This window comes from Oncorhynchus keta, unplaced genomic scaffold (assembly GCF_023373465.1).
Source record: "Oncorhynchus keta strain PuntledgeMale-10-30-2019 unplaced genomic scaffold, Oket_V2 Un_contig_3082_pilon_pilon, whole genome shotgun sequence".
Lineage (NCBI taxonomy): Eukaryota > Metazoa > Chordata > Actinopteri > Salmoniformes > Salmonidae > Oncorhynchus > Oncorhynchus keta.
This window is the reverse complement of record NW_026287072.1, coordinates 165,001-192,500: the sequence shown is the minus strand read 5'-3', so window position 1 is coordinate 192,500 and position 27,500 is coordinate 165,001. Positions and strand designations below refer to the sequence as shown.

The following is a 27,500-nucleotide window of genomic DNA, read 5'->3' as shown; positions in this document are numbered from 1 at the left end:
AGTCTATAGGTCTACTTCTATGTGTAATCAGGTAGTCTATAGGTCTACTTCCATGTGTAATCAGGGCCAGGTAGTCTAATGGGGTCGGCTCTACACATCACAGTCTGTACTCACCAGTTCCTGTCGTGGACTAAATGGGGTCGGCTCTACACATCAGTCTGTACTCACCAGTTCCTGTCGTGGACTAAATGGGGTCGGCTCTACACAGCACAGTCTGTACTCACCAGTTCCTGTAGTGGACTAAATGGGGTCGGCTCTACACATCACAGTCTGAACTCACCAGTTCCTGTCGTGGACTAAATGGGGTCGGCTCTACACATCACAGTCTGAACTCACCAGTTCCTGTAGTGGACTAAATGGGGTCGGCTCTACACACAGTCTGTACTCACCAGTTTCTGCAGTGCAGCCACCTCCTCTGGCAGATAACACAGGCCGGTCCTGTTGAGTTTCAGCCATCTCAGACTGCTCATAGTCACATGCTCAGGGAAGTAACCTCCCTGGGGGCGGGGGAGGAAGAGAGAGAGAGAGGGGGGGAAGAGCGAGAGAGGGGAAGAGAGCGAGAGAGGGGAGAGAGAGAGAGAGGGGAAGAGAGAGAGAGAGGGGAAGAGGAAGAGAGAGAGAGGGGAAGAGGAAGAGAGAGAGAGGGGAAGAGGAAGAGAGAGAGAGGGAAGAGGAAGAGAGAGAGAGGGGAAGAGGAAGAGAGAGAGAGGGGAAGAGGAAGAGAGAGAGAGGGGAAGAGGAAGAGAGGGGAAGAGAGCGAGAGAGGGGAAGAGAGAGAGAGAGGGGAAGAGAGCGAGAGAGGGGAAGAGGAAGAGAGAGGGGAAGAGAGAGAGAGAGGGGAAGAGGAAGAGAGAGAGAGGGGAAGAGGAAGAGAGCAAAAGGAAGAGAGAGGAAGAGAGGGGAAGAGAGAAACACAGACAGGGTTAGGGGCCAACACACTACAGTGCAAGCCTGTCCCAGATGTGTTTGTGCTCTTGCTAACCCCACTGCTGTCATTGTCAACACTCAGGTTAACAACAGACTGGGACTCAACACTAGGTCTATGTCAGGTTAACAACAGACTGGGACTCAACACTAGGGGCCTGTTGCACAAAAGTAGAATTAAGACATCCGGGATAAATAATATATAATAATAATAATAATAATATATATATATATGCCATTTAGCTGACGCTTTTATCCAAAGCGACTTACAGTCATGTGTGCATACATTCTACGTATGGGTGGTCCCGGGATTGAACCCACTACCCTGGCGTTACAAGCGCCATGCTCTACCAACTGAGCTACAGAAGGACCACGCTGAGCTCAATGAAGCCAAAACATGTGCGTCCAGGCTTAATTGGTTGCACAAAGACCAAGCCAGGATGAGCAGACACGGATTCATTAAGCCAGGTGAAACCAATCCTGGATAGGTGCGCGCTCACGGCTCACTCAAATAGACCCCGCCACAGATCACAGATTAACTGATTTACCATGGCAACTAGAGCCGCGTAATTTTCCCCGTCGGAAGCACAAATCCTCATGGAGGCATACGAGGAGGTAAAAGATATAATTAAGAAGAAAGGCAACACCGCCACAGTGATAAAGCAAAGAGAAAAAGCGTGGCAAAGTATTGCAGACCGCCTGAATGCGTAAGTAGTGCACAATTACACACTCACCGCTCCGCTGAAACATCACAATTACAATTCAAATATTTAATTCACATCTCCAAAACGCAGTTGTACTGTAATTATGAAACGGTTAAATTTTTAATTGAAATGCACTGCAGATATGAGTGAAATTGTGTAAAGTAAGTCCATCACACTGTATAAAGCTATGATAAATTATTATTAAAGCCTTACATTATTATTTAACGTTACTACGCTCAGTACGGTTTAATCTTAGCCGTTGTACTCTGCTTCTTATGTTGTCCACCGTTTTTTGTGTTTCTCCTGCTTTCATTAATGTAAAGCTGCTTTGACAGAATGAAACAATTGTGAAAAGTGCTATATAAATAAAATTTAATTGAATAAATAGATGAGCTATAATAATAATCACTTTAATTTATATAGCGCATTTCAAAGGACCCAAGGTCGGTTGCTCACTGCACTGCAAAAATGTCTTTCTTACTTAGTATTTTTGTCTTGTTTTCAGTAAAAAAAAAATATCTAAAAAACATCTTGAATATTTTCTTGAGCAAAATTACCTAGGAAAATAAGCAAAAAAATCTGCCAGTGAAACGAGAACTTTTCTAAAATTAAGTGTTTATGGAAAAAGTAAACTTATTTCAAGAGAATTTTTATTATATTGACAGATTTTTTATTTGCTTGTTTTAAGCACACATTTACTTAAAGTTTATATTTTTTGTCTAAACTATACTTATTTTGCTAGGTCATTTAGCAAATCAAGAAAATACATCTTTATTTAAGTTTTTTTTTTTTTTTTAAATATTTTTACTGAAAACAAGACAAAAATACCAAGTAATTTTTTGCAGTGTGACTCCATTAAATGTGTGTGTGTGTAGATTAAACGGACATGGCAGCAGGTCAAAATCAAATACAAGAACATTCTGCAGAATGGTATGGCCCCTGACTAATATTTAACAAAGCACAAGCATATATTGTACCCAGAAGGTGCCTGCTCACACATTGTCTGTACTGTTTTAGCAGTGAAAAAGAATACCCACAGACAAGGCACGGGTGGTGGGTCACCAAAGGCTGACCTTACCCCAGCAGAGGACATGGCCTTGGAGCTAAATAAAGGCAGGCCCGTCTTAGAGGGGATCCCTGGGGGAAAGAGACGAGCATAGGTTCCTCCCAAGATGCCACCCGCTTCATTCAAGGTATGTCCTTCCATCTCTACATGGGATACAACCACATTCATATTGAATCAATTTGGACTGTCTGACTTTGGTTTACCTATTGCCTTGCAGTGTCTGGCAGCACTGTGTTCCTGTTAGAGCCACCAGCACCAGACGATGCTGATCCAGTGAGTACTCCATCAAAGCCATACTGTAGGCCTGGCATGTCTTGTCTACTAGCTTCAATATGAATCCGATTAAATGTGATAGGGTGAAGGCCCCAGTGCAGCAGCAACAGCACATGATGGAGACGATGATGATGAGGAGGAGACCATCTCTCTGGATTCCAGAAGGCATGAGGTATCATGGTAAGACTGTGAAAGTACTATTTACTCTACAATGGTGAGGAGTCCTCATCAAAATCAAAAAATCTAATTTCTTTTACAGGACCCAGATGCTATACAGTGGGAAAACCAGCCTGGCAACATAGTGCGTATTAATAAAAGGACACCACATCCTGCCAAATTCCAGCTGCGCTAATTGTATTGTGTTCTCAGAGCTCACAAGCTATCAGAAAGTTGTATGGCAACCACCTCCGGCGCCAAATAGAACTGGCAGACATAGACATTCAGTACAAGAAGAAAAACATGGAAAATCTTGCACTGGAGTCCGAAATAAAAAAGAGGACAATTAGGAAACTGGACCTTGAAATAAAAAAACTTGAGAGGGAGGTGAGATATGCCTTCAATGTACACTGTATGCTAACTGTAACACAAATGTATTAATCATTATTTGTATTTCCTCCCCAGCTCCAAGAAGATGACACAGCTCAAAATAAAAATGAGGTATATTCTCATAAAGTCAAGTGAGCCATGACATATGAGCTCTTATTGTGAGCACACAGGACGGTGGCATCTTTCTAAGGTTTTTTTTATTTTCCCAGCAATCAGTACAACCAAGTCATCGTTATAAGGCATCGCCCTCTTTTGCCCACCCCCCCAGCACCAGGTGTGGCCACTAGCCTATATGAAGGCCCAAAATTGTGTGTTCCTTTCTGCTCTGACAATGGCATGCCCATTCGTGCGAGATGTGGTGGATGAAGAAGCACTTGTGCTGAGGAGAGCCTTCAGGCGAGAAAGGGTCTTCAGGGACCGGTTGGACCCACTGGCCTTCCCTGACGACCTACAGATGGCATCAGGTATCTATGCAGACTACTGGGTCCCAGGATTAAGCACCGCACTGCACGGAGCCATGCACTGAGTGTGGAGCAAATGGTTTGTGTGGCCTTGCGCTTTTTTGCTAGTGGAGCCTTCCTGTACTCAGTGGGGGATGCAGAACAGCTGAACAAGGCCACAATTTGCCGCACAATAAGGAGTGTGTGTCTGGCTATCAAAGATGTCTTCATCTCCTTCCCTGGCCACAGAAGACTCTGTGACATCAAAGAGGAGTTCTATAGGATTGCAGGTAAGAGGATCTACAAATTACAGGACAACTGTTAACACATAGTAGGATACTCATTACTTTGTGTGACAGGTTTCCCCAATGTCATTGGTGCAGTGGACTGCACACACATAAGGATAAAAGCCCCTCAGGTGCCCATGAGGCCGATTTTATATAATAATAATAATAATAATATATGCCATTTAGCAGACGCTTTTATCCAAAGCGACTTACAGTCATGTGTGCATACATTCTACGTATGGGTGGTCCCGGGATCGAACCCACTACCCTGGCGTTACAAGTGCCATGCTCTACCAACTGAGCTACAGAAGGACCACTGGTTATAGCTGTCAGGTTAACAACAGACTGGGACTCAACACTAGGTCTATGTCAGGTTAACAACAGACTGGGACTCAACACTAGGTCTATGTCAGGTTAACAACAGACTGGGACTCAACACTAGGTCTATGTCAGGTTAACAACAGACTGGGACTCAACACTAGGTCTATGTCAGGTTAACAACAGACAGATTTGGGACTCAACACTAGGTCTATGTCAGGTTAACAACAGACTGGGACTCAACACTAGGTCTATGTCTGGTTAACAACAGACTGGGACTCAACACTAGGTCTATGTCAGGTTAACAACAGACTGGGACTCAACACTAGGTCTATGTCTGGTTAACAACAGACTGGGACTCAACACTAGGTCTATGTCAGGTTAACAGACTGGGACTCAACACTAGGTCTATGTCAGGTTAACAGACTAAACCCTAAAGAGTCAGCAGAACCACTACGTCTGGTCAGGTTAACAGACTAAACCCTAAAGAGTCAGCAGAACCACCAAGTCTGGTCAGGTTAACAGACTAAACCCTAAAGAGTCAGCAGAACCACCAAGTCTGGTCAGGTTAACAGACTAAACCCTAAAGAGTCAGCAGAACCACTACGTCTGGCAACTTAGAGACCCAACTACATCACAGTATTATTTTGTCATGGAGCAGACGCTCTTTATCCACAGTAACTTGACAATTAGGGTCAAGTGCCTTGCTCAAGGGCATGTCGACATAATTGTTTTTAACCTCGTCGGCTCCGGGGATATAAACCAGTGACCTTTCGGTTACCGGGCCAACGCTCTGGCCAGCTCTAGGCTATCTGCCGCCCCGATTATCAGCATAAAATCATGACTTGTTGTTTGTGGAAATAGAGAGAGAGAAAAGCCAAGAATAACATGAGTGAGGACGTTTGAATAGCATGACATCACAACACATGCTCGGAGCCTGGTGATGTCATCTTCCCCCTGGGTGACACATGGGAGGTGGGAGGGGCTAAACTCGACAAGCAGAAATACTTCTCAGCTGTGTTGTCTGACCGTGGTAACTTAAACATCTAAAGGGACAGATGGGAGGTGGGAGGGGCTAAACTCAACAAGCAGAAATACTTCTAGTTAGCTACAGTCCCACAGCTAGTTAGCTACAGTCACACAGCTAGTTAGCTACAGTCCCACAGCTAGTTAGCTACAGTCCCACAGCTAGTTAGCTAGTTAGCTACAGTCCCACAGCTAGTTAGCTACAGTCCCACAGCTAGTTAGCTACAGTCCCACAGCTAGTTAGCTACAGTCACACAGCTAGTTAGCTTCACACAGCTACAGTCACACAGCTAGTTAGCTACAGTCACACAGCTAGTTAGCTACAGTCACACAGCTAGTTAGCTACAGTCACACAGCTAGTTAGCTAGTTAGCTACAGTCCCACAGCTAGTTAGCTACAGTCCCACAGCTAGTTAGCTACAGTCCGACCAGTCACACAGCTAGTTAGCTACAGTCCCACAGCTAGTTAGCTACAGTCCGACCAGTCCCACAGCTAGTTAGCTACAGTCCGACCAGTCACACAGCTAGTTAGCTACAGTCCCACAGCTAGTTAGCTACAGTCCGACCAGTCCCACAGCTAGTTAGCTACAGTCCCACAGCTAGTTAGCTACAGTCCCACAGCTGGTTAGCTACAGTCACACAGCTGGTTAGCCACAGTCCGACCAGTCACACAGCTAGTTAGCTACAGTCCCACAGCTAGTTAGCTACAGTCCGACCAGTCCCACAGCTATTTAGCTACAGTCCCAAAGCTAGTTAGCTACAATCCCAGAGCTAGTTATCTACAATCCCACAGCTAGTTATCTACAATCCCACAGCTAGTTAGCTACAGTCCCACAGCTAGTTAGCTACAGTCCCACAGCTAGTTAGCTACAGTCTGACCAGTCACACAGCTAGTTAGCTAGTCAGCTACAGTCCCACAGCTAGTTAGCTACAGTCTGACCAGTCACACAGCTAGTTAGCTAGTCAGCTACAGTCACACAGCTAGTTAGCTAGTCAGCTACAGTCACACAGCTAGTTAGCTACAGTCACACAGCTAGTTAGCTAGTCAGCTACAGTCACACAGCTAGTTAGCTAGTCACACAGCTGGTTAGCTAGTTAGCTAGAGTCACACAGCTAGTTAGCTACAGTCCCACAGCTAGTTAGCTACAGTCTGACCAGTCACACAGCTAGTTAGCTAGTCAGCTACAGTCACACAGCTAGTTAGCTAGTCAGCTACAGTCACACAGCTAGTTAGCTACAGTCACACAGCTAGTTAGCTAGTCAGCTACAGTCACACAGCTAGTTAGCTACAGTCCCACAGCTAGTTAGCTACAGTCCGACCAGTCACACAGCTAGTTATCTACAGTCACACAGCTAGTTAGCTACAGTCACACAGCTAGTTATCTACAGTCCCAAAGCTAGTTATCTACAATCCCACAGCTAGTTATCTACAATCCCACAGCTAGTTATCTACAATCCCACAGCTAGTTAGCTACAGTCCCACAGCTAGTTAGCTACAGTCCCACAGCTAGTTAGCTACAGTCTGACCAGTCACACAGCTAGTTAGCTAGTCAGCTACAGTCCCACAGCTAGTTAGCTACAGTCCCACAGCTAGTTAGCTACAGTCTGACCAGTCACACAGCTAGTTAGCTAGTCAGCTACAGTCACACAGCTAGTTAGCTACAGTCAGTCACACAGCTAGTTAGCTACAGTCACAGCTAGTTAGCTACAGTCACACAGCTAGTTAGCTAGTCAGCTACAGCCACACAGCTAGTTAGCTACAGTCCCACAGCTAGTTAGCTACAGTCCGACCAGTCACACAGCTAGTTATCTACAGCCACACAGCTAGTTATCTACAGTCACACAGCTAGTTATCTACAGTCCCACAGCTAGTTAGCTACAGTCACACAGCTGGTTAGCTAGTTAGCTACAGTCACACAGCTAGTTAGCTACAGTCCCACAGCTAGTTATCTAGAGTCCCACAGCTAGTTAGCTACAGTCCCACAGCTAGTTATCTAGAGTCCCACAGCTAGTCAGCTACAGTCACACAGCTAGTTATCTACAGTCCCACAGCTGGCTAACGCCCTGGTTGTGTTCCTGTTTTGGTTAGCACGTCGTTAGCTACCAGGCTGCTAACTAACTGCCTGTCGTTTATCTGTCACGAATAATGGTCCGGAAAGGTCAAATATAACCGTGTTTATTGTTGTTGTTGTCTTACTTTGAAGTCGTTTCCAGATAGGTCTACCCCCCGGATAAACGGAAGGACTCCGGTGGCAGCCATTTGTGCTTCGGGAAACCGTCCGTCCGTCGCTGCCGAGTCTCTGTTGGTGTTTGGTTTGTCAGGCGGAGCGGAGACACTGGTTACCACAGCCACAAAGTCAGAAACAGCTCTTTTATCTTCTTAAATGGGATTTTAAACCTTACTCACACTGGGAATTTTACGCCTAAGATTATTAAATTAAGGCTTATTTTTGTTTTCATACATTTTTGCGATTATAGCCAACTATGTGGCAGTGGTAACTTTACTTTGTGGGTGTGGTAACTAGTGGATATTAGACTTTTCGCAGCAGGTTTAGGATATATAAGTTTAGGAAAAGGGTTCAGCTAAAATGATCAACATTTGACAGAACAACTGCTGGGACCGGAAACACCCTGGCGGCCTGAGAACGGAACAGTCCTTCCGGTGAGGTGCGCCCCGTTCAACCATAGAAACTTGACGAACATTTGACAGAACAGCTGCTGGGACCGGAAACACCCTGGGAACGGAACAGCCCCCTTCCGGTGAGGTGCGCCCCGTCAATCAATCAATAATGAAGTGGTCAAGATCAAAGATATTCTAGTTTCGCCTGTTCCTCTCTCTGCTATGATCTAATCAATAAAAAACACCCGTTTCCATTCCATTTAATTCGTTTTTACACAAGTCCTTCCTACTGTAACTTAGTAAATATTAATCAACACAAGGGAGATCTTTTAGAGCCACTCGTCAGACAGAATACAGGACACCAGATTGCTGGGATCAGTGATTTTATATAAACATTCAAAAATACCAGTATTAATCTCCCCTTTCTCCAGTCTGTCTCCTCCCAGCTGGTACTTGGATTTACAATCCTATTCTTTACGCCAATGTTACATATTGGGGACAAATTACCATTCAAATCCATTCTTTTATTTCTCTGTAAAATATTGATCTATTCTCCATGTCATATAAATGCAGTTTCTCTGTCAGAGGTGAGGCAGAATGAACCCTGGTTTAACACCTCTAGAAGCTGACCTCTGGTCCGTCTGGGATGTTTAGGGTTAAGGGGCGAGTTGAAGGTAAACTGATTCTAGTAGTTCTGTGTTTGTATCAAAAACATCAACCGCTGAGCTTCCTGATCACATCGGAGTTCAGAGGTCGGGGACAAGGTCACACGGGGGTCAGAGCATCTCTATGGGGTTAAAGGTCAGCGCTGAGGGCAGGTGACACGTGTGTGTCCAGGCATGTGACAGATGCCACAGGTACGGGGCTTCCTGGTAGCGGGGGGTTTGGTGGTGGGGGGGGCTCTTCCTCCCCCAGTCTCCCTCCCCCTCTTCCCCCAGTCTCCCCCTCCAGAACCTGAACCTGGTAGAGACACAGACAGAGGGTTAGCAATGGGGGGTGGGTGTATGTGTCTGCATGTGTGTGTTACAGTGTGTGTGTGTGTGTGTGTGTGTGTTGTGTGTGTGTGTGTTATAGTGTGTGTGTTACAGTGTGTGTGTTACTGTGTGTGTGTGTGTGTGTGTGTGTGTGTGTGTGTGTGTGTGTGTGTGTGTGTGTGTGTGTGTGTGTGTGTGTGTGTGTGTGTGTGTGTGTGTGTGTGTGTGTGTGTGTGTGTTACTGTGTGTGTTATAGTGTGTGTGTGTGTGTTATAGTGTGTGTGTGTGTGTGTTATAGTGTGTGTGTGTTACAGTGTGTGTGTGTTACAGCGTATGTTATAGTGTGTGTGTGTGTGTGTGTGTTTAGTGTGTGTGTGTGTGTTATAGTGTGTGTGTGTTACAGTGTGTGTGTTACAGCATGTGTGTGTTACAGTGTGTGTGTGTTACAGCGTGTGTTACAGTGTGTGTGTGTTACAGTGTGTGTGTTACAGCGTGTGTGTGTTACAGCGTATGTTATAGTGTGTGTGTTTTAGTGTGTGTGTGTTATAGTGTGTGTGTGTTACAGTGTGTGTGTTACAGTGTGTGTGTTACAGTGTGTGTGTGTGTGTGTTATAGTGTGTGTGTTACAGTGTGTGTGTGTGTGTGTTATAGTGTGTGTGTTACAGTGTGTGTGTGTGTGTGTTATAGTGTGTGTGTTACAGCGTGTGTGTGTGTGTGTTACAGCGTGTGTGTGTGTGTTATAGTGTGTGTGTTACCTGGTGGTGGGATGTTCTCGTCAGCCCAGAGGAAGAATCCACACTGTTGATCTCTGGGCTTCCCACAGGTATGGAACACTCTTCCTCTATTAGGTCCTTCCTTCTGCACTGTCTTCTGAACCGCTGGCTCACTGCAGTTACAAACCACCTCCCCCACGGAGGTCCTGGGGGGCTGGTGTGGCCTGCTGCGTGGCGCCCCCTGGGGGCCTGGAGGGTAAACGTTAGTGTCGGGCTGGTCGTTCCACAGGAAGAAGTTACAGCCTCCTGAGGAACACTTATAGAACCGTCTGCCCTGGTTAGGACCGTCTTTCCTCACGGTGAGGAGGACCGCCTCCGACCCACAGTTACACACTGTGACGTCACCACCTCTGGGGTCAGGGGGTGGGGCCTGGGGGTCAAGGCGAGGGTGGGGGGGCCAGGACGAGGAGGGGGGGTTGGGGGTTTGGGGAGACAGGGGGTCCGGTCTGGGGGCTGGGCGAGGTCTCGGCTGATTGGTTGCAGTGTCTCCCCTTCCTTCTCCTCCTCTTCCTCCCCCAGCTGCTCCTACTCCTCTTCCTCCCCCAGCTCCCCCTCTTCCTCCTACTCCTCTTCCTCCCCCAGCTCCTCCTCTTCCTCCCCCAGCTGCTCCTACTCCTCTTCCTCCCCCAGCTCCCCCTCTTCCTCCTACTCCTCCCGCCACGCCCCCTCCACCCATTCTGAGGTATTTGAGGTTGAGTACCTCCCTCAGTGTCTCGTCACACCCTCCGATGCAGCCCACAAACTCCAGCGGCATCATGGGAGGGAGGCTGCCTCGTCGGAACTTCAACTTTAACCTGCAGAAGAAGAGACAGGAGGAGTGATGTAGAGTGGTCTTTATTACACCCAGGGGGGGGGCAGTCCAACTATAGGTTATTAAATATCAGAGGAAGAAGAGACAGGAGGAGTCATGTAGAGTGGTCTTTATTACACCCGGGGGGGGCAGTCCATCTATAGGTTATTAAATATCAGAGGAGACAGTAGTCTGTCCCAGTCCATCTATAGGTTATTAAATATCAGAGGAGACAGTAGTCTGTCCCAGTCCATTGATAGGTTATTAAATATCAGAGGAGACAGTAGTCTGTCCCAGTCCATTGATAGGTTATTAAATATCAGAGGAGACAGTAGTCTGTCCCAGTCCATTGATAGGTTATTAAATATCAGAGGAGACAGTAGTCTGTCCCAGTCCATTGATAGGTTATTAAATATCAGAGGAGACAGTAGTCTGTCCCAGTCCATTGATAGGTTATTAAATATCAGAGGAGTCAGTAGTCTGTCCCAGTCCATTGATAGGTTAGTAAATATCAGAGGAGACAGTAGTCTGTCCCAGTCCATTGATAGGTTAGTAAATGTCAGAGGAGACAGTAGTCTGTCCCAGTCCATTGATAGGTTATTAAATATCAGAGGAGACAGTAGTCTGTCCCAGTCCATTGATAGGTTATTAAATATCAGAGGAGACAGTAGTCTGTCCCAGTCCATTGATAGGTTAGTAAATGTCAGAGGAGACAGTAGTCTGTCCCAGTCCATTGATAGGTTATTAAATATCAGAGGAGACAGTAGTCTGTCCCAGTCCATGAATCTGGCATTAGCACTGGAGAATGTGGGACAGCACTATGACCACCCACCCCCCTTATCACTGGAGAATGTGGGACAGCACTATGACCACCCACCCCCTTATCACTGGAGAATGTGGGACAGCACTATGACCACCCACCCCCTTATCACTGGAGAATGTGGGACAGCACTATGACCACCCACCCCCTTATCACTGGAGAATGTGGGACAGCACTATGACCACCCACCCCCTTATCACTGGAGAATGTGGGACAGCACTATGACCACCCACCCCCTTATCACTGGAGAATGTGGGACAGCACTATGACCACCCACCCCCTTATCACTGGAGAATGTGGGACAGCACTATGACCACCCACCCCCCTTATCACTGGAGAATGTGGGACAGCACTATGACCACCCACCCCCCTTATCACTGGAGAATGTGGGACAGCACTATGACCACCCACCCCCTTATCACTGGAGAATGTGGGACAGCACTATGACCACCCACCCCCTTATCACTGGAGAATGTGGGACAGCACTATGACCACCCACCCCCTTATCACTGGAGAATGTGGGACAGCACTATGACCACCCACCCCCTTATCACTGGAGAATGTGGGACAGCACTATGACCACCCACCCCCTTATCACTGGAGAATGTGGGACAGCATTATGACCACCCACCCCCTTATCACTGGAGAATGTGGGACAGCACTATGACCACCCACCCCCTTATCACTGGAGAATGTGGGACAGCACTATGACCACCCACCCCCCTTATCACTGGAGAATGTGGGACAGCACTATGACCACCCACCCCCCTTATCACTGGAGAATGTGGGACAGCACTATGACCACCCACCCCCTTATCACTAGAGAATGTGTGACAGCACTATGACCACCCACCCCCTTATCACTGGAGAATGTGGGACAGCACTATGACCACCCACCCCCCCTTATCACTGGAGAATGTGGGACAGCACTATGACCACCCACCCCCTTATCACTGGAGAATGTGGGACAGCACTATGACCACCCACCCCCCTTATCACTGGAGAATGTGGGACAGCACTATGACCACCCACCCCCTTATCACTGGAGAATGTGGGACAGCACTATGACCACCCACCCCCTTATCACTGGAGAATGTGGGACAGCACTATGACCACCCACCCCCTTATCACTGGAGAATGTGGGACAGCACTATGACCACCCACCCCCTTATCACTGGAGAATGTGGGACAGCACTAAATGAACCATCTGTAACAGACGGCCCTGAACGTTAGATGGATTAAATGAACCATCTGTAACAGACGGCCCTGAATGTTAGAATGGGTTAAATGAACCATCTGTAACAGACGGCCCTGAATGTTAAATGAACCATCTGTAACAGACGGCCTTGAACGTTAGAATGGGTTAAATGAACCATCTGTAACAGACGGCCCTGAATGTTAGAATGGATTAAATGAATCATCTGTAACAGACGGCCCTGAACGTTAGAATGGGTTAAATGAACCATCTGTAACAGACGGCCCTGAACGTTAGAATGGGTTAAATGAACCATCTGTAACAGACGGCCCTGAATGTTAGAATGGATTAAATGAACCATCTGTAACAGACGGCCCTGAACTTAAGAATGGGTTAAATGAACCATCTGTAACAGACGGCCCTGAATGTTAGAATGGGTTAAATGAACCATCTGTAACAGACGGCCCTGAATGTTAGAATGGATTAAATGAACCATCTGTAACAGACGGCCCTGAACTTAAGAATGGGTTAAATGAACCATCTGTAACAGACGGCCCTGAATGTTAAATGAACCATCTGTAACAGACGGCCTTGAACGTTAGAATGGGTTAAATGAACCATCTGTAACAGACGGCCCTGAATGTTAGAATGGATTAAATGAACCATCTGTAACAGACGGCCCTGAACGTTAGAATGGGTTAAATGAACCATCTGTAACAGACGGCCCTGAATGTTAAATGAACCATCTGTAACAGACGGCCCTGAACGTTAGAATGGATTAAATGAACCATCTGTAACAGACGGCCCTGAATGTTAGAATGGGTTAAATGAACCATCTGTAACAGACGGCCCTGAATGTTAGAATGGATTAAATGAACCATCTGTAACAGACGGCCCTGAACGTTAGAATGGGTTAAATGAACCATCTGTAACAGACGGCCCTGAACGTTAGAATGGGTTAAATTAACCATCTGTAACAGACGGCCCTGAATGTTAGAATGGATTAAATGAACCATCTGTAACAGACGGCCCTGAATGTTAGAATGGGTTAAATGAACCATCTGTAACAGACGGCCCTGAATGTTAGAATGGATTAAATTAACCATCTGTAACAGACGGCCCTGAATGTTAGAATGGATTAAATGAACCATCTGTAACAGACGGCCCTGAACGTTAGAATGGATTAAATGAACCATCTGTAACAGACGGCCCTGAACGTTAGAATGGATTAAATGAACCATCTGTAACAGACGGCCCTGAATGTTAGAATGGATTAAATGAACCATCTGTAACAGACGGCCCTGAATGTTAGAATGGGTTAAATTAACCATCTGTAACAGACGGCCCTGAACGTTAGAATGGGTTAAATGAACCATCTGTAACAGACGGCCCTGAACGTTAGAATGGGTTAAATGAACCATCTGTAACAGACGGCCCTGAACGTTAGAATGGATTAAATGAACCATCTGTAACAGACGGCCCTGAACGTTAGAATGGGTTAAATGAACCATCTGTAACAGACGGCCCTGAACGTTAGAATGGATTAAATGAACCATCTGTAACAGACGGCCCTGAATGTTAGAATGGGTTAAATGAACCATCTGTAACAGACGGCCCTGAACGTTAGAATGGGTTAAATGAACCATCTGTAACAGACGGCCCTGAACGTTAGAATGGATTAAATGAACCATCTGTAACAGACGGCCCTGAATGTTAGAATGGATTAAATGAACCATCTGTAACAGACGGCCCTGAACGTTAGAATGGGTTAAATGAACCATCTGTAACAGACGGCCCTGAATGTTAGAATGGATTAAATGAACCATCTGTAACAGACGGCCCTGAATGTTAGAATGGATTAAATGAACCATCTGTAACAGACGGCCGTGAACGTTAGAATGGGTTAAATGAACCATCTGTAACAGACGGCCCTGAATGTTAGAATGGATTAAATGAACCATCTGTAACAGACGGCCCTGAACGTTAGAATGGATTAAATGAACCATCTGTAACAGACGGCCCTGAATGTTAGAATGGGTTAAATGAACCATCTGTAACAGACGGCCCTGAACGTTAGAATGGATTAAATGAACCATCTGTAACAGACGGCCCTGAACGTTAGAATGGATTAAATGAACCATCTGTAACAGACGGCCCTGAAAGTTAGAATGGGTTAAATTAACCATCTGTAACAGACGGCCCTGAATGTTAGAATGGATTAAATTAACCATCTGTAACAGACGGCCCTGAACGTTAGAATGGGTTAAATTAACCATCTGTAACAGACGGCCCTGAACGTTAGAATGGATTAAATGAACCATCTGTAACAGACGGCCCTGAATGTTAGAATGGATTAAATGAACCATCTGTAACAGACGGCCCTGAATGTTAAATGAACCATCTGTAACAGACGGCCCTGAACGTTAGAATGGATTAAATTAACCATCTGTAACAGACGGCCCTGAATGTTAGAATGGGTTAAATGAACCATCTGTAACAGACGGCCCTGAACGTTAGAATGGATTAAATGAACCATCTGTAACAGACGGCCCTGAATGTTAAATGAACCATCTGTAACAGACGGCCCTGAATGTTAGAATGGATTAAATGAACCATCTGTAACAGACGGCCCTGAATGTTAAATGAACCATCTGTAACAGACGGCCCTGAATGTTAGAATGGATTAAATGAACCATCTGTAACAGACGGCCCTGAATGTTAGAATGGATTAAATGAACCATCTGTAACAGACGGCCCTGAACGTTAGAATGGATTAAATGAACCATCTGTAACAGACGGCCCTGAACGTTAGAATGGATTAAATCAACCATCTGTAACAGACAGCCCTGAACGTTAGAATGGATTAAATGAACCATCTGTAACAGACGGCCCTGAACGTTAGAATGGATTAAATGAACCATCTGTAACAGACGGCCCTGAACGTTAGAATGGATTAAATTAACCATCTGTAACAGACAGCCCTGAACGTTAGAATGGATTAAATTAACCATCTGTAACAGACGGCCCTGAATGTTAGAATGGGTTAAATGAACCATCTGTAACAGACGGCCCTGAACGTTAGAATGGATTAAATGAACCATCTGTAACAGACGGCCCTGAATGTTAGAATGGGTTAAATGAACCATCTGTAACAGACGGCCCTGAATGTTAGAATGGGTTAAATGAACCATCTGTAACAGACGGCCCTGAATGTTAGAATGGGTTAAATGAACCATCTGTAACAGACGGCCCTGAATGTTAGAATGGATTAAATTAACCATCTGTAACAGACGGCCCTGAATGTTAGAATGGATTAAATGAACCATCTGTAACAGACGGCCCTGAACGTTAGAATGGGTTAAATGAACCATCTGTAACAGACGGCCCTGAACGTTAGAATGGGTTAAATGAACCATCTGTAACAGACGGCCCTGAATGTTAGAATGGGTTAAATGAACCATCTGTAACAGACGGCCCTGAACGTTAGAATGGATTAAATTAACCATCTGTAACAGACGGCCCTGAATGTTAGAATGGATTAAATTAACCATCTGTAACAGACGGCCCTGAACGTTAGAATGGATTAAATGAACCATCTGTAACAGACGGCCCTGAACGTTAGAATGGGTTAAATGAACCATCTGTAACAGACGGCCCTGAATGTTAGAATGGATTAAATGAACCATCTGTAGCAGACGGCCCTGAACGTTAGAATGGATTAAATGAACCATCTGTAACAGACGGCCCTGAATGTTAGAATGGGTTAAATGAACCATCTGTAACAGACGGCCCTGAATGTTAGAATGGATTAAATGAACCATCTGTAACAGACGGCCCTGAACGTTAGAATGGATTAAATGAACCATCTGTAACAGACGGCCCTGAACGTTAGAATGGATTAAATGAACCATCTGTAGCAGACGGCCCTGAATGTTAGAATGGATTAAATGAACCATCTGTAGCAGACGGCCCTGTATGTTAGAATGGATTAAATGAACCATCTGTAACAGACGGCCCTGAACGTTAGAATGGATTAAATGAACCATCTGTAACAGACGGCCCTGAACGTTAGAATGGATTAAATGAACCATCTGTAACAGACGGCCCTGAACGTTAGAATGGATTAAATGAACCATCTGTAACAGACGGCCCTGAACGTTAGAATGGGTTAAATGAACCATCTGTAACAGACGGCCCTGAACGTTAGAATGGGTTAAATGAACCATCTGTAACAGACGGCCCTGAACGTTAGAATGGGTTAAATGAACCATCTGTAACAGACGGCCCTGAATGTTAGAATGGATTAAATGAACCATCTGTAACAGACGGCCCTGAACGTTAGAATGGATTAAATGAACCATCTGTAACAGACGGCCCTGAACGTTAGAATGGATTAAATGAACCATCTGTAACAGACGGCCCTGAATGTTAGAATGGATTAAATTAACCATCTGTAACAGACGGCCCTGAATGTTAGAATGGATTAAATGAACCATCTGTAACAGACGGCCCTGAACGTTAGAATGGATTAAATGAACCATCTGTAACAGACGGCCCTGAACGTTAGAATGGGTTAAATGAACCATCTGTAACAGACGGCCCTGAACGTTAAATGAACCATCTGTAACAGACGGCCCTGAATGTTAGAATGGATTAAATGAACCATCTGTAACAGACGGCCCTGAATGTTAGAATGGATTAAATGAACCATCTGTAACAGACGGCCCTGAACGTTAGAATGGGTTAAATGAACCATCTGTAACAGACGGCCCTGAATGTTAGAATGGATTAAATGAACCATCTGTAACAGACGGCCCTGAACGTTAGAATGGATTAAATGAACCATCTGTAACAGACGGCCCTGAATGTTAGAATGGGTTAAATGAACCATCTGTAACAGACGGCCCTGAACGTTAGAATGGATTAAATGAACCATCTGTAACAGACGGCCCTGAACGTTAGAATGGATTAAATGAACCATCTGTAACAGACGGCCCTGAACGTTAGAATGGGTTAAATTAACCATCTGTAACAGACGGCCCTGAATGTTAGAATGGATTAAATTAACCATCTGTAACAGACGGCCCTGAATGTTAGAATGGATTAAATTAACCATCTGTAACAGACGGCCCTGAACGTTAGAATGGATTAAATGAACCATCTGTAACAGACGGCCCTGAATGTTAGAATGGGTTAAATGAACCATCTGTAACAGACGGCCCTGAATGTTAAATGAACCATCTGTAACAGACGGCCTGAACGTTAGAATGGGTTAAATTAACCATCTGTAACAGACGGCCCTGAACGTTAGAATGGATTAAATGAACCATCTGTAACAGACGGCCCTGAATGTTAGAATGGATTAAATGAACCATCTGTAACAGACGGCCCTGAATGTTAAATGAACCATCTGTAACAGACGGCCCTGAACGTTAGAATGGATTAAATTAACCATCTGTAACAGACGGCCCTGAATGTTAGAATGGGTTAAATGAACCATCTGTAACAGACGGCCCTGAACGTTAGAATGGATTAAATGAACCATCTGTAACAGACGGCCCTGAATGTTAAATGAACCATCTGTAACAGACGGCCCTGAATGTTAGAATGGATTAAATGAACCATCTGTAACAGACGGCCCTGAATGTTAAATGAACCATCTGTAACAGACGGCCCTGAATGTTAGAATGGATTAAATGAACCATCTGTAACAGACGGCCCTGAATGTTAGAATGGATTAAATGAACCATCTGTAACAGACGGCCCTGAATGTTAGAATGGGTTAAATGAACCATCTGTAACAGACGGCCCTGAACGTTAGAATGGATTAAATGAACCATCTGTAACAGACGGCCCTGAATGTTAAATGAACCATCTGTAACAGACGGCCCTGAATGTTAGAATGGATTAAATGAACCATCTGTAACAGACGGCCCTGAATGTTAAATGAACCATCTGTAACAGACGGCCCTGAATGTTAGAATGGATTAAATGAACCATCTGTAACAGACGGCCCTGAATGTTAGAATGGATTAAATGAACCATCTGTAACAGACGGCCCTGAACGTTAGAATGGATTAAATGAACCATCTGTAACAGACGGCCCTGAACGTTAGAATGGATTAAATGAACCATCTGTAACAGACAGCCCTGAACGTTAGAATGGATTAAATGAACCATCTGTAACAGACGGCCCTGAACGTTAGAATGGATTAAATGAACCATCTGTAACAGACGGCCCTGAACGTTAGAATGGATTAAATGAACCATCTGTAACAGACGGCCCTGAACGTTAGAATGGGTTAAATTAACCATCTGTAACAGACGGCCCTGAATGTTAGAATGGGTTAAATGAACCATCTGTAACAGACGGCCCTGAATGTTAGAATGGATTAAATTAACCATCTGTAACAGACGGCCCTGAATGTTAGAATGGGTTAAATGAACCATCTGTAACAGACGGCCCTGAATGTTAGAATGGGTTAAATGAACCATCTGTAACAGACGGCCCTGAATGTTAGAATGGGTTAAATGAACCATCTGTAACAGACGGCCCTGAATGTTAGAATGGATTAAATGAACCATCTGTAACAGACGGCCCTGAATGTTAGAATGGATTAAATGAACCATCTGTAACAGACGGCCCTGAACGTTAGAATGGGTTAAATTAACCATCTGTAACAGACGGCCCTGAATGTTAGAATGGGTTAAATGAACCATCTGTAACAGACGGCCCTGAATGTTAGAATGGGTTAAATGAACCATCTGTAACAGACGGCCCTGAACGTTAGAATGGGTTAAATTAACCATCTGTAACAGACGGCCCTGAACGTTAGAATGGGTTAAATGAACCATCTGTAACAGACGGCCCTGAACGTTAGAATGGGTTAAATGAACCATCTGTAACAGACGGCCCTGAACGTTAGAATGGGTTAAATGAACCATCTGTAACAGACGGCCCTGAATGTTAGAATGGGTTAAATGAACCATCTGTAACAGACGGCCCTGAACGTTAGAATGGATTAAATTAACCATCTGTAACAGACGGCCCTGAATGTTAGAATGGATTAAATTAACCATCTGTAACAGACGGCCCTGAATGTTAGAATGGATTAAATGAACCATCTGTAACAGACGGCCCTGAACGTTAGAATGGATTAAATGAACCATCTGTAACAGACGGCCCTGAACGTTAGAATGGGTTAAATGAACCATCTGTAACAGACGGCCCTGAATGTTAGAATGGATTAAATGAACCATCTGTAACAGACGGCCCTGAACGTTAGAATGGATTAAATGAACCATCTGTAACAGACGGCCCTGAACGTTAGAATGGATTAAATGAACCATCTGTAACAGACAGCCCTGAACGTTAGAATGGATTAAATGAACCATCTGTAACAGACGGCCCTGAACGTTAGAATGGATTAAATGAACCATCTGTAACAGACGGCCCTGAATGTTAGAATGGATTAAATGAACCATCTGTAACAGACGGCCCTGAATGTTAGAATGGATTAAATGAACCATCTGTAACAGACGGCCCTGAACGTTAGAATGGATTAAATGAACCATCTGTAACAGACGGCCCTGAACGTTAGAATGGGTTAAATGAACCATCTGTAACAGACGGCCCTGAACGTTAAATGAACCATCTGTAACAGACGGCCCTGAACGTTAAATGAACCATCTGTAACAGACGGCCCTGAACGTTAGAATGGGTTAAATGAACCATCTGTAACAGACGGCCCTGAATGTTAGAATGGGTTAAATGAACCATCTGTAACAGACGGCCCTGAACGTTAGAATGGGTTAAATGAACCATCTGTAACAGACGGCCCTGAACGTTAGAATGGATTAAATGAACCATCTGTAACAGACGGCCCTGAATGTTAGAATGGATTAAATGAACCATCTGTAACAGACGGCCCTGAACGTTAGAATGGATTAAATGAACCATCTGTAACAGACGGCCCTGAATGTTAGAATGGATTAAATGAACCATCTGTAACAGACAGCCCTGAATGTTAGAATGGATTAAATGAACCATCTGTAACAGACGGCCCTGAACGTTAGAATGGGTTAAATGAACCATCTGTAACAGACGGCCCTGAATGTTAGAATGGATTAAATGAACCATCTGTAACAGACGGCCCTGAACGTTAGAATGGATTAAATGAACCATCTGTAACAGACGGCCCTGAATGTTAGAATGGGTTAAATGAACCATCTGTAACAGACAGCCCTGAACGTTAGAATGGATTAAATGAACCATCTGTAACAGACGGCCCTGAACGTTAGAATGGATTAAATGAACCATCTGTAACAGACGGCCCTGAACGTTAGAATGGGTTAAATTAACCATCTGTAACAGACGGCCCTGAATGTTAGAATGGATTAAATTAACCATCTGTAACAGACGGCCCTGAACGTTAGAATGGGTTAAATTAACCATCTGTAACAGACGGCCCTGAACGTTAGAATGGATTAAATGAACCATCTGTAACAGACGGCCCTGAATGTTAGAATGGATTAAATGAACCATCTGTAACAGACGGCCCTGAATGTTAAATGAACCATCTGTAACAGACGGCCCTGAACGTGGTCCTTCTGTAGCTCAGTTGGTAGAGCATGGCGCTTGTAACGCCAGGGTAGTGGGTTCGATTCCCGGGACCACCCATACGTAGAATGTATGCACACATGACTGTAAGTCGCTTTGGATAAAAGCGTCTGCTAAATGGCATATATTATTATATTATTATTATTAACCATCTGTAACAGACGGCCCTGAATGTTAGAATGGGTTAAATGAACCATCTGTAACAGACGGCCCTGAACGTTAGAATGGATTAAATGAACCATCTGTAACAGACGGCCCTGAATGTTAAATGAACCATCTGTAACAGACGGCCCTGAATGTTAGAATGGATTAAATGAACCATCTGTAACAGACGGCCCTGAATGTTAAATGAACCATCTGTAACAGACGGCCCTGAATGTTAGAATGGATTAAATGAACCATCTGTAACAGACGGCCCTGAATGTTAGAATGGATTAAATTAACCATCTGTAACAGACGGCCCTGAACGTTAGAATGGATTAAATGAACCATCTGTAACAGACGGCCCTGAACGTTAGAATGGATTAAATCAACCATCTGTAACAGACAGCCCTGAACGTTAGAATGGATTAAATGAACCATCTGTAACAGACGGCCCTGAACGTTAGAATGGATTAAATGAACCATCTGTAACAGACGGCCCTGAACGTTAGAATGGATTAAATTAACCATCTGTAACAGACAGCCCTGAACGTTAGAATGGATTAAATTAACCATCTGTAACAGACGGCCCTGAATGTTAGAATGGGTTAAATTAACCATCTGTAACAGACGGCCCTGAACGTTAGAATGGATTAAATTAACCATCTGTAACAGACGGCCCTGAATGTTAGAATGGGTTAAATTAACCATCTGTAACAGACGGCCCTGAATGTTAGAATGGGTTAAATGAACCATCTGTAACAGACGGCCCTGAATGTTAGAATGGGTTAAATGAACCATCTGTAACAGACGGCCCTGAATGTTAGAATGGATTAAATGAACCATCTGTAACAGACGGCCCTGAATGTTAGAATGGATTAAATGAACCATCTGTAACAGACGGCCCTGAATGTTAGAATGGGTTAAATTAACCATCTGTAACAGACGGCCCTGAATGTTAGAATGGGTTAAATGAACCATCTGTAACAGACGGCCCTGAATGTTAGAATGGGTTAAATGAACCATCTGTAACAGACGGCCCTGAACGTTAGAATGGGTTAAATGAACCATCTGTAACAGACGGCCCTGAACGTTAGAATGGGTTAAATTAACCATCTGTAACAGACGGCCCTGAATGTTAGAATGGATTAAATGAACCATCTGTAGCAGACGGCCCTGAACGTTAGAATGGGTTAAATGAACCATCTGTAGCAGACGGCCCTGTATGTTAGAATGGATTAAATGAACCATCTGTAACAGACGGCCCTGAACGTTAGAATGGATTAAATGAACCATCTGTAACAGACGGCCCTGAATGTTAGAATGGGTTAAATGAACCATCTGTAACAGACGGCCCTGAATGTTAGAATGGATTAAATGAACCATCTGTAACAGACGGCCCTGAACGTTAGAATGGATTAAATGAACCATCTGTAACAGACGGCCCTGAACGTTAGAATGGATTAAATGAACCATCTGTAGCAGACGGCCCTGAATGTTAGAATGGATTAAATGAACCATCTGTAGCAGACGGCCCTGAATGTTAGAATGGATTAAATGAACCATCTGTAACAGACGGCCCTGAACGTTAGAATGGATTAAATGAACCATCTGTAACAGACGGCCCTGAATGTTAGAATGGATTAAATGAACCATCTGTAACAGACGGCCCTGAATGTTAGAATGGATTAAATGAACCATCTGTAACAGACGGCCCTGAATGTTAGAATGGGTTAAATTAACCATCTGTAACAGACGGCCCTGAACATTAGAATGGGTTAAATGAACCATCTGTAACAGACGGCCCTGAACGTTAGAATGGGTTAAATGAACCATCTGTAGCAGACGGTCATCAGGGCCTCGTCCACTCTGAAACTGGAGACTTCAAAACTCACAGTTTGCTATCAAGGACATATATCTGTACTGATGTCTCCATCAGGTCTCTTTGATGTGGCTGGTTTATATCACCGTCTCCACTACCATCAGGGCGGGCAGACAGACAGGTATAACAGACAGACAGGTATAACAGACAGACAGGTATAACAGACAGACAGGTATAACAGACAGACAGGTATAACAGACAGACAGGTATAACAGACAGACAGGTATAACAGACAGACAGGTATAACAGACAGACAGGTATAACAGACAGACAGGTATAACAGACAGACAGGTATAACAGACAGACAGACAGATACCTACATGTGAACGGGGCGGGGCTGACAGGTGGGACAGACAGACTCGTCTCTGTTGACCTCTAACACCGTGTCCGGAAACCACACGGAACACTTGCATTCTGGGTAACCAACGCAGGACAGGTACTTCCTGTTAGAGAGAGAGGATTGGAAGATATTGAATAGCAGAGAAGCAGACTATGATGACCCTCCAAAGACTTTGGGTAAAATGTTGTTGAGGCAGAACAACAAACCTTCCTTCACAACAGAACCAACCTTCCTTCACAACAACAAAACAAACCTTCCTTCACAACAACAGAACTATCCTTTCTTCACAACAACAGAACCAACCTTCCTTCACAACAACAGAACCAACCTTCCTTCACAACAACAGAACGAACCTTCCTTCACAACAACAGAACTAACCTTCCTTCACAACAACAGAACCAACCTTCCTCCACAACAACAGACCCAACCTTCCTTCACAACAACAGAACCAACCTTCCTTCACAACAACAAAACGAACCTTCCCTCACAACAACAGAACTAACCTTCCTTCACAACAACAGAACTAACCTTCCTTCACAACAACAGAACTAACCTTCCTTCACAACAACAAAAACCAACCTTCCTTCACAACAACAGAACTAACCTTCCTTCACAACAACAGAACCAACCTTCCTTCACAACAACAGAACCAACCTTCACAACAACAGAACCAACCTTCCTTCACAACAACAGAACCAACCTTCCTTCACAACAACAGAACCAACCTTCCTTCACAACAACAAAACTAACCTTCCTTCACAACAACAAAATGAACCTTCCTTCACAACAAAACAAACCTTCCTTCCTTCACAACAACAAAACGAACTTTCCTTCACAACAACAAAACTAACCTTCCTTCACAACAACAAAATGAACCTTCCTTCACAACAAAACAAACCTTCCTTCCTTCACAACAACAAAACGAACCTTCCTTCACAACAACAAAACTAACCTTCCTTCACAACAGCAAAACCAACCTTCCTTCACAACAAAACCAACCTTCCTTCACAACAGCAAAACAAACCTTCCTTCACAACAAAACCAACCTTCCTTCCTTCACAACAACAAAACAAACCTTCCTTCACAACAGCAAAACAAACCTTCCTTCACAACAGAACCAACCTCCCTTCACAACAGAACCAACCTTCCTTCACAACAACAAAATAAACCTTCCTTCACAACAGAACCAACCTTCCTTCACAACAGAACCAACCTTCCTTCACAACAAAACCAACCTTCCTTCACAACAGCAAAATAAACCTTCCTTCACAACAAAACCAACCTTCCTTCCTTCCTTCACAACAGCAAAACCAACCTTCCTTCACAACAAAACCAACCTTCCTTCACAACAGCAAAACAAACCTTCCTTCACAACAGAACCAACCTTCCTTCACAACAGAACCAACCTTCCTTCACAACAACAAAATAAACCTTCCTTCACAACAGAACCAACCTTCCTTCACAACAGAACCAACCTTCCTTCACAACAGAACCAACCTTCCTTCACAACAGAACCAACCTTCCTTCACAACAACAAAATAAACCTTCCTTCACAACAAAACCAACCTTCCTTCACAACAGCAAAACAAACCTTCCTTCACAACAGAACCAACCTCCCTTCACAACAGAACCAACCTTCCTTCACAACAACAAAATAAACCTTCCTTCACAACAGAACCAACCTTCCTTCACAACAGAACCAACCTTCCTTCACAACAGAACCAACCTTCCTTCACAACAACAGAACCAACCTTCCTTCACAACAGAACCAACTTTCCTTCACAACAGAACCAACCTTCCTTCACAACAGAACCAACCTTCCTTCACAACAAAATAATCAACCTTCCTTCACAACAGAACCAACCTTCCTTCACAACAACAGAACCAACCTTCCTTCACAACAGAACCAACCTTCCCAACAGAACCAACCTTCCTTCACAACAGAACCAACCTTCCTTCACAACAGAACCAACCTTCCTTCACAACAGAACCAACCTTCCTTCACAACAACAGAACCAACCTTCCTTCACAACAACAGAACCAACCTTCCTTCACAACAACAGAACCAACCTTCCTTCACAACAACAGAACCAACCTTCCTTCACAACAGAACCAACCTTTCTTCACAACAACAGAACCAACCTTCCTTCACAACAACAGAACCAACCTTCCTTTACAACAGAACCAACCTTTCTTCACAACAACAGAACTAACCTTCCTTCACAACAACAGAACTAACCTTCCTTCACAACAACAGAACTAACCTTCCTTCACAACAACAGAACTAACCTTCCTTCACAACAACAAAACCAACCTTCCTTCACAACAACAGAACTAACCTTCCTTCACAACAACAGAACCAACCTTCCTTCACAACAACAGAACCAACCTTCCTTCACAACAACAGAACCAACCTTCCTTCACAACAACAGAACCAACCTTCCTTCACAACAACAGAACCAACCTTCCTTCACAACAACAAAACTAACCTTCCTTCACAACAACAAAATGAACCTTCCTTCACAACAAAACAAACCTTCCTTCCTTCACAACAACAAAACGAACTTTCCTTCACAACAACAAAACTAACCTTCCTTCACAACAACAAAATGAACCTTCCTTCACAACAAAACAAACCTTCCTTCCTTCACAACAACAAAACGAACCTTCCTTCACAACAACAAAACTAACCTTCCTTCACAACAGCAAAACCAACCTTCCTTCACAACAAAACCAACCTTCCTTCACAACAGCAAAACAAACCTTCCTTCACAACAAAACCAACCTTCCTTCCTTCACAACAACAAAACAAACCTTCCTTCACAACAGCAAAACAAACCTTCCTTCACAACAGAACCAACCTCCCTTCACAACAGAACCAACCTTCCTTCACAACAACAAAATAAACCTTCCTTCACAACAGAACCAACCTTCCTTCACAACAGAACCAACCTTCCTTCACAACAAAACCAACCTTCCTTCACAACAGCAAAATAAACCTTCCTTCACAACAAAACCAACCTTCCTTCCTTCCTTCACAACAGCAAAACCAACCTTCCTTCACAACAAAACCAACCTTCCTTCACAACAGCAAAACAAACCTTCCTTCACAACAGAACCAACCTTCCTTCACAACAGAACCAACCTTCCTTCACAACAACAAAATAAACCTTCCTTCACAACAGAACCAACCTTCCTTCACAACAGAACCAACCTTCCTTCACAACAGAACCAACCTTCCTTCACAACAGAACCAACCTTCCTTCACAACAACAAAATAAACCTTCCTTCACAACAAAACCAACCTTCCTTCACAACAGCAAAACAAACCTTCCTTCACAACAGAACCAACCTCCCTTCACAACAGAACCAACCTTCCTTCACAACAACAAAATAAACCTTCCTTCACAACAGAACCAACCTTCCTTCACAACAGAACCAACCTTCCTTCACAACAGAACCAACCTTCCTTCACAACAACAGAACCAACCTTCCTTCACAACAGAACCAACTTTCCTTCACAACAGAACCAACCTTCCTTCACAACAGAACCAACCTTCCTTCACAACAAAATAATCAACCTTCCTTCACAACAGAACCAACCTTCCTTCACAACAACAGAACCAACCTTCCTTCACAACAGAACCAACCTTCCCAACAGAACCAACCTTCCTTCACAACAGAACCAACCTTCCTTCACAACAGAACCAACCTTCCTTCACAACAGAACCAACCTTCCTTCACAACAACAGAACCAACCTT

The 27,500-nt window shown here is 44.3% G+C and overlaps 1 protein-coding gene, 1 long non-coding RNA gene and 1 pseudogene across 5 annotated transcripts in view; all 3 read right to left on the bottom strand.

Moving 5' to 3' along the window:
* The window catches only part of LOC127923708 (protein flightless-1 homolog), a 19,325-nt gene extending 11,081 nt beyond the window's left edge, over window positions 1–8,244 (bottom strand). For 2 of the 4 annotated variants that reach the window (XM_052507777.1, XM_052507776.1), the window contains exons 1-2: window positions 7,781–8,244; window positions 390–497 (exon numbers count right to left, since the gene is read on the bottom strand). In XM_052507777.1, coding sequence (XP_052363737.1) covers window positions 390–497; window positions 7,781–7,843 — 171 coding nt within the window. In that variant the 5' untranslated portion in view covers window positions 7,844–8,244. The remainder of the gene's footprint in view (window positions 1–389; window positions 498–7,780) is intronic. The other 2 variants (XM_052507778.1, XM_052507775.1) reach the window with 2 other exon arrangements.
* A 325-nt stretch (window positions 8,245–8,569) lies between these two features.
* LOC127923707 (DNA topoisomerase 3-alpha-like) overlaps window positions 8,570–27,500 on the bottom strand; it is a 68,408-nt pseudogene continuing 49,477 nt past the window's right edge.
* The window catches only part of LOC127923709 (uncharacterized), a 3,675-nt gene continuing 1,531 nt past the window's right edge, over window positions 25,357–27,500 (bottom strand). The window contains exons 3-5 of the long non-coding RNA XR_008115140.1: window positions 26,078–26,202; window positions 25,690–25,833; window positions 25,357–25,555 (exon numbers count right to left, since the gene is read on the bottom strand). This is a non-coding gene — a long non-coding RNA (uncharacterized LOC127923709). The remainder of the gene's footprint in view (window positions 25,556–25,689; window positions 25,834–26,077; window positions 26,203–27,500) is intronic.